Genomic DNA, 8,626 nt, shown 5'->3' with positions numbered 1-8,626 from the left:
CATTGTTGGGTTATTTATAGACCCGATGTTTCTTGCAGAGCAGAGCAGTTGTATGGATGAATCGATCTTTGTTCCACCGTGGATCGATCTCCATAGCTGATGATGGTTGCGTGGACGTAGTTATTCTATAACAACACAAAGATGGTCAATTGAGGGCCCTGAGTTTGAACTCACGATCGATCGCTTAGTAAGTGAACGGGTAACCAAGTGGCTACGAAGACCCCCTAAAGTAGCCGTTTAAGCGTAGGGGTATTCCTATTCTATCGATACACAACACGTGTCGCCTTTTGCGGCGCAAGAATATTCCTATTGTTCGAATGTTCACAGTTGGACTGTTCACAACGGGACTGAAATATGATGAAATCACAAAAAATATGATGAAATCACAAAAAATATGATGAAATCACAGAAAAATATTTCCTCCAAATTATATATAATACCTATTGTCGCACTCAATGAAAAACTTCTAGTGAGAACCTTTTGTTTATCCAATTTTAAGAGTTTTCACAATGGTTCTGCTTGGTGATTTCAATCAAACACACCTGGTTTTGTTGGAAACGAATAATCCAACTGTAAACATTCGAACAATATGAATGTTCTTACGCCGAAAAATGCGTTGTGGATCGATAGAATAGGGATACTCTTACGCCTAAATGGCTACTGTGTAATATACAACATGAGAAAAAATGTACACGATAAATTCGGCTCTGTTATAGCTGAATTGCTAAATGAGCCTAATAAAAATAAAACTGATGGGATAAAAAATGCTTATGCTTCTATTGGCAGGATGATCTTCAATAGAATCTCAAACTGTTCTGAAGTTTTGAGCGAAATGCAACCTTTTCGTGCAGCGTTTTGATAGCGTTGTCGTAGATCGTGGTCCTACTGAAGACGAAAGGACAACGCCTGTCAATGAATTTGATTACGACGATTTCGCAATTACCGAAGAGATGGTTGTATCTGCTATAGATAAAGACAACACCTTGCTGATGATGATGATGATGATGTTGAATTAAAGAGGCTTTAAACTTTTCAGTTCATTCGCCTCTAATAACCTTGCTGATGCGACATCTCAATGAACTCACTTTGAACTGTGGATGTTTGTGATATTGAACTTGATTGACTAATTGAACAGCTATATTTCACCAACTATTTATTTTGGTATAATTCAAGCATTAAACGTGAACACAGAGGAACTCGAACCCACAGCCATAGATGAATAATTCCCTGCCGTCATTCAACAACTCGAGACCCTTAACATCCGAGATGCATGTCCGGAATTGTTTGATAACAACGATTTCTTTGAACTTTCCATAATTCAGTAAATACACCATCTGATCAACGCTCGTACTCCATAACATGCCGCTGCCAGCAAGCCGAATTCCTGTTACTTGAGCTTGATGAACGCCTTGTTCGATTCGGGTTCGGAGGATCTTGATACAAAAACCACCATTTTGTACTCGGTTGATACTGAATTCAGTAACAGCCACCGCTTGATCATCGCCGCCGGTTGCAATCAAAAATCGTCCATCGCTATCGGTGGGTTTTACATCGAAACTATTTATACCACTAGCGTGATGTTTCAATTTATAAAAAGGAGCGGTCATAGTCTGTGCATCCCAGAAGCAAATCATACCGTCGGTAGCCATCGAAACAATAATCGAGCTGCCTTCAATATTCAAGTCGGCGATATGGAGAAAACATCGCCCATAGTAAAATTCGTTCAGCAAGTTAACATTGTAACCCTCTCGGGGTCTCGAAAGTGTGAATACTCTGAGGAAACCATCGGAACATCCCATGTAAAGCGTAGATGTGGCTTCCACAAAAGTGACGCACATGAAACGTGTTTCCGGATCGAGTGAAGCAGTCCGATCGGTTCGCCATCTGGACCGCTGGGAATCGCTCATCTGCAGCATGTACGAGAGCTCGTCCTTGGTTCTCAGTGTAGCCGGATCCAGTGTGGTAAGGCAAAGTTGGGCGCGTCCGCCGGCTGACAGAACAATAATGTTGCCATCCGGAGATGGTTTGCAGCAGAAAATCGTCTTAATGCTTGAAATGTGGCTATATAATTCCCGTTTAGGAAGATCCTAAGAGTAAAGTAATATTCTGATTAGATTTTAAATCCCTTACCAACACCGATAACTTACTTGTAATCCATTAGCATTCGGTTGCAGGCGGTTAATCCTTAAAATGTTGTCTTCCCCTCCAGATATAAAAATATTACTTTCTTTCTTTCTTACTATGTGTACTGTATTGCAGGACTTTGTATGCCAGTCCAGCCTAGGAACTTTAATCTGGTTCTCAGATGCGTCCAGAAGAAACGTTATTTCTTTTAAACGTTTGTGTTGAATATAAACAAACCGATATCTACCATCCTTCATCCGGTAGCAATCCCAATAACGATGGCCTCCTCCACAATCTTTTTGAAAAAGCATTTCCTGGTTCTTATTGCAAATCGTAAAATGTGAATCATTGAAACCCATAACTATTTCCCCTTCGCTGTCCATTCTATCAATCCAACTTATTGGCATTTTAGTAGATCCATAAGCTTCAATGATTTTTTTACTCGCATTGATAAAAATCGACCTAAGGTGACTATCGTGACCGGAGGTGATCAAGAAATATCCATCTGGAGACTTCCGTTCCAAACATATTTCGGTGATTCCCAGCTTTCCATGAAGTTGTGGCAGTTTAAAGACAGGATCCACCTGCTGATCATTGTACAAGTGAAGATTTCCGCTACGATCTGCTAGCAGTAAATGTTGGTCTATTTTGAACACCGACGTGAGCCATCTTTCGTTGGATTGCGGTAATCGATAGCAATATTTGAGCTGATCCACATTCAGGTCGTAAACTAAGCATCTTCCATTATTGTCACAGAGAATTACATCGGAATCCCAACTAAAATGCAGGGAACGTATAATTGCATATTTCGGATGTTCTCCAGTGTTAAACACCCCCTGATTAAAATCGATTTCGGTGCTTTTTTGTAAAACAAAACTGTCGTCAGCATTTCTCGCATAAATATTGATGAATTTATCGCCAGCGATAAAGATCCGATCTTTACACGCTTCCAAAATGCTGCACTTGAAATTTTCTAGTTGGTCAATAACACCGTAATGTGTGCAACCATTCAGTAAGATGACCCGATTGCGATTAGTTACCGCTACTAGTAAATCATCCGAAATGAATTTCACCTTCGACAAATGATCTTGTAGTAGCAAAGGAGATACATCACTCATTTCTTGTTTCCCTCGATCGACCAGCAAAAAATTCCTCAATCCAAATTTCGATACGTTTCCATTACTTGCACACGCGAAAATCGTTTCCGTCGCCTCGTCATAATCCAAGTTCCACAAAGTCGCACCATTCTCAACACGTTTTTTGGTCACAATATTGCCAAGCTCATCCCAGAGGCAAATGTTTGAATCTTCTCCAACAGAAACAACCCACAATGAGTCCAGTTTGCAGATAATTTTGCATTGGAAAACCCTGGCTGTATGACCAAAGCAATAACCATTCTCTTTCAGCTCTATCTGTAAACCGTCGCGCGAGTTCAACGTCCAAAACTTTACGGATCTATCATCGGAGGTCGTTATCAGAAAGTTTCGTTCTATGCTGTATTCTATGGAAAATATTACTCCGTTGTGTGCTTTCACCTGGTAAAGGATACTGCCTTTCAGGGGACCAGCTGGACGCCAGATAACTAGCAAGCCTAGTGCTGTTCCGCTGAAGCATAATAAATCGTTCCAACTAGTTCCGAATATTTGCGAGCAATAAAGTGTTGAGCTGTCCTGGCATGGGCAAATGTCAAAAATGGACCAGTTAAGGTCGATCAGCATCAGATGAACAGCCACCCCATGCCCGGTGATGAGACAGATAGATGAATCGTCAATAAATTTTAATGCACTTATCCAATCGTTCAGTCGACGAATTGAATGAACGAAAAGACTTCTATCGCTCGGATAGAACAATAGATACGACAAGGGATTATAAGTTTGAATCAGCTGAGGAGCGGAGAATGTGTTGTCCTGCAATGAAATGATCACGTTCATGTTTGAAGATATAATCCGTTCTTAAAATCGCACCTCATTCAAGCGAAGTGAATATGCATCTCTACCTGCGTGAAATGCAATCAACCAATACGTCATCGCATTTGACTCGATTTTTCGGAAATCAATTCCATGTATCTTATTACTAAAACGTGGTAACGAGGCTGATAACCACTGTGTTGCATCGTTGTTTCGTACCATAAGCATCAACTCATTTCCAATTCCTGAAAATATGATATCGTACATACAACTTTCAATTTCAAGTCCCCTACTCACTAACCGACAATAATTTTTTCGCTGTTGAGTACCCGAATACATGTTGCGTCTGTTAGTACTCTCATATTCTTGAACAGAATACAGCGCTAAAGAAGTTGCTACTGCACAATGTTATACCATTATCATAATCCTAATAGCACACTGTGGAAATTGTCTATTTTTCAACGCTGAGCGTGATAACATTTCAAAACAAACACATAGTTTTTTCGTAGCCCTGCAAGCATCCGTAGAAACGCAATCCAAAACGCGTATATGCACTGAGCTACAGCTTGGACTGTATCCATTCGAAACTGCACAAGGATTAAATTTTCGGATGCTTTATGTGAAATTAAAATCCATTTCATATAAGAAATTGTTGTGCTCCCTAAACTAAACGCAGCCCGAATATTTTAATATTACGTTAAAAAATTACACAGGAATATTGAAGCTTGAAAGTCATATCGTGAAAATGCAATGAAAAACTCAATAAAAAAATTACAAAACTTGTTTTTTTATATTTAGTCCTGATAATTATGACTCATCGTCATTCGTCATCTGTAGGAAATCTAATCCATCTCTTTTTATAGATACTATAGTTTCGCTACCTCTGCAATTCTTTCTATAGAGCTTCAAATATTTTTGTTCTCAGGAAAACCTACACCTTATCCTCAAACACAGTGAGTTACATTCAATGCGATATTTTGCTAATTAGACAGATACGTTTGATTGGGCTTTTTTACTTCTAATTGGACATTTTTATAAACATCGAGTTCGGGGGCCCATTTCATGGCCCCACATTGTACCTCTGTCATCGCGAATGTCCAATTACAGGTCAAAATAGCTTCTAATGCGACACTGAGTAGTGCCTCGGCATGTCGCATTAAATGTAAATTACTGTACATTGAAACTTTTAGATCCTGTTCTCACTGCAGCGTGTTTATTGTGTTTACTTCTCGTCCCAATATTTTAATTCACTCACATTGCACCGTGCCAGCGGCTTGTCTATTGCGTGTCAATGTGTGTGTGTAATAAAGAATGACATTTGGTTTTGTTCTGAAATATTCCAGCACCGTTGAACGTATCCGGGTCGAAATGTCGATGTTGAAAAACATATTCTCAAATGGTGCCTGAGTCAAACAAGATGGATTTCAGAACGTGCATGCGTCATTCTCGCTTCATGTTGTCGAAAGCAATACGATACACGCAAATCCAGAAGATATCATGTAGTATCGTGCTTCTGCCACATCAAAATGAATCAAAACAATAACAAATTAATTCCACTTTTCCTCAGTCCCACTTGTAGGGGTACCAAGTGATTTTTTCACAAAATATGGAAAATGTGAATGTAACGAAAATAGGGAAGATTTCATGTTATTATCAGTGTTTGGATTTCGATCAAAATCGAATGATACACAATGTGTCATGCAAGTAACCTCTCACGAACATATAACCAAATATGAGAGGATCATTCAGATACTTGTATGAATGACAGTAATCACTTGTGTAACATTATATGATTAAACCAAGAGAGGAACGTTGTGACTGTTGTTTGCATATTCGAGCTGTATCAAACATCGCAATCCATTTTCGAAGCCTGCATACAAGTTTGAACCGTATATATCGTCCCGCTCTACTATGGCGAAACCCACTGCACAGACAAGTGCAAAGCAATACATGATACAAGAAAAATTACGTCATCATTCGGTCACCATTTGCGGATAGCAACGAATGGGAAAAGAGAGCGGTGTTGCCAGTAAAACTTTGCGGTCTATATGAATATACATATTTCAAGGGATAGCGGCGTTAAAAATGGAAAATATGATCTGTCTACCCTTCCCTTAGCCTCTATCGAGCTAAATAATCATATAGTTTGCACACTCTGAGACTTAATAATCAGGATCTGCTACATTAGCTGAATATGAATCATTCGCTTTGCGTAGTCCGTACGATCCTGCTGTTTCATGATGCATGGAGAGGTCGATATGCATATGTTAGAGGCAAAGAAGAAAATAAACTTTCTGCACCGAAAGCGTATATGATGGTTCTGTTTACGTGTCGGTGTATCATGAAGTGCGAACCGACGCAGAGTTGTCTCGTTCTATTTTGTGTCGTGATTTGCAGCACATAACAACAAAAGAATGCCGCTGGGGGAAATGATTTCTGTATGATCATATTTGAACGAACGAAAGCGATTTTTTCAGTGAATGGATCATTTGGCAAACACTGATTATTATAGAGATATCATTGTACGGGAAATTTATTTGCTTAGAATACAAACAGTGGAAAAATTAAAAAAAAACAATTGACCGAATAAAATGTATATGTTTTTTTCGATTCTACACGCTGCTCGGATTTTTCCCACAATGGGAGTTGCCACATTCCTGCATACAGTTCGCATTAGCTTTCATGATACGCCTTCTTTCTCATTTTTTTTATTTTGATATGTCTTCAAAAAATATCTTCGTAGTGAATAAAATGAAAATAAAATAAAATCAAAATGAAGATATGCATCGGCATTCGGCAACCCGCCTCCCACACACATGCATTTATAAATTATGTCACCACTACGTACAAACATATGCGAAGAGAGACGAAGAAGTACAAATATCGCCGACATGAAGTGTTTTCGTTTGCACGCCAGCGACACGCTAAAACCTCGCTCACGCCACGCCAGCCCGGTGTGAACACATTAGTAAGAACACATACGATTATTCGTAAGCGTCACACGTTCCGCTCAGCCACGCTGACGCCCCGCTGCAATGAGAACATAGCCTTACTCTGACCATATCAACTTTCTGTCTTGACGATATTATGAATAAACTTGACTGTTGGATTCTGAGGTCATTTCAGCTTCCTATCTGAATCGTTGCTTTTTACGAGGGGCGATTAAATTAATTGAAAAATTCCACTTTCTTTCAAATGTCAAAACACAAATCATGGAGAAATTGAACTTGTGAAATAGTGTTCAGAAAAAATGTTTGGTATGGAATTTTACGGATGAACTTCAATAATTCTGCTGTTATTTTGTGTTTTAATAATAAACATTCATATTTTTCCAAGGGATGGATGACATCCCTAGTGGAAAAGGTGATTTTAGTAATTTGAAGCTCCTGGAGTCAGGACATGATAATAACGGCTATGAATAAACCGATGAAACGATGAATCTTCCTGAATAGTAAGAAAATATAACATAATTGCCATCTAACTTTAACTCAAAAGCAGTGATAACAACACCCTATCGTGTTTTTAAGGATACGGTGGAAGATCAAGCTGCAAATAATAGATGATATGAAATAGGTGCACAAAACTACGTCACCATTACTCTATCGGCAACAGAATACAGAAAATATCGATTCCATTTTGCTGGAAGATTTCACATTCGTTCGTTTTATATACAACATTTGTTTATGGGTTGGATTTCATTTGTATATGGATTCATTTCAATAAATTTTAAAAAACATTAAAAGTAGTTTTCATAATATGCATTATGTAAATTAGAATAAAGTTATATGATATGATATGTTATATGAACAATAACTCAATTTATTTTCGTTCGATGAGTTCGATTGTGAAGATATTTATGAAAATCGTCTGGCAACCATCACTTGTGTTCACTCACGGCAAAACACTCCACAAACGCCACAAACAGTTTCGCCGCATTAAAATCCGCATCGCATCGCGTTTGCTATGTCAGGTCCGGGTGGTTTGCATTTGATTTCCACATTCGTGAACGAAAGAGCTTCACCGCAAACGAGCTCGCGCCTAGTGATGTCTAAATTTTTCATTTATTCGATTATCGATTAATCGTTGGGGCATTTTTCAATATTCGATTCATTCGAATAATTGTCTTTCAATATTCGATTAATCGAACGAATATTTATTTCTTGAAATAATCCCGTATCACGTTGTCATTCTGGTCGCGTGGTCTATCGGGTTGTCGATGTTAGATGGTTTGATAAAAAATGTTGGATAATAAAAATTATATAGCCTAATTCTTAACCTAAAAATGCATTGACCTTAAGAAAGATTCGCGATTTCAGTGACAATTATTCGATATATTCATATTTTGATTTAAAAAAATTATTCGATACAAAATTAATCGATTATAATTTCAGATATTCGATTATTTGAATTGATCGAACGATTAACCAACGTCTCTACTTGCGCCCGCGCCCTCATCGCATCGCGTTTACTATGTCCTCGGCCTTACGGTGAGTTTGGACTAGTGATATGTTCATGTGAAAAAATATTATGAGATTTATAGAAATCGCATCAACCGTTTACACTAGCGCGAACTTATATAATGAATATATTCATAT

General features: G+C 38.4%; 1 protein-coding gene across 1 annotated transcript; it reads right to left on the bottom strand.

Annotated features, from left to right (window-relative positions):
• Nucleotides 1-1,136: 1,136 nt before the first annotated feature.
• Nucleotides 1,137-4,501, bottom strand: LOC129770838 (WD repeat-containing protein 6). Its single transcript, XM_055773951.1, has 4 exons — nucleotides 4,333-4,501; nucleotides 4,089-4,276; nucleotides 2,148-4,031; nucleotides 1,137-2,087 (listed from the first exon to the last, which is right to left on the bottom strand). Exons 1-4 carry the CDS (start codon nucleotides 4,391-4,393, stop codon nucleotides 1,176-1,178), a joined length of 3,045 nt encoding a protein of 1,014 aa, XP_055629926.1. The 5' UTR covers nucleotides 4,394-4,501; the 3' UTR covers nucleotides 1,137-1,175.
• Nucleotides 4,502-8,626: the final 4,125 nt, after the last annotated feature.

This window comes from Toxorhynchites rutilus, chromosome 1 (assembly GCF_029784135.1).
Source record: "Toxorhynchites rutilus septentrionalis strain SRP chromosome 1, ASM2978413v1, whole genome shotgun sequence".
Taxonomy (NCBI): domain Eukaryota; kingdom Metazoa; phylum Arthropoda; class Insecta; order Diptera; family Culicidae; genus Toxorhynchites; species Toxorhynchites rutilus.
This window is presented reverse-complemented; position numbering and strand designations above follow the sequence as displayed.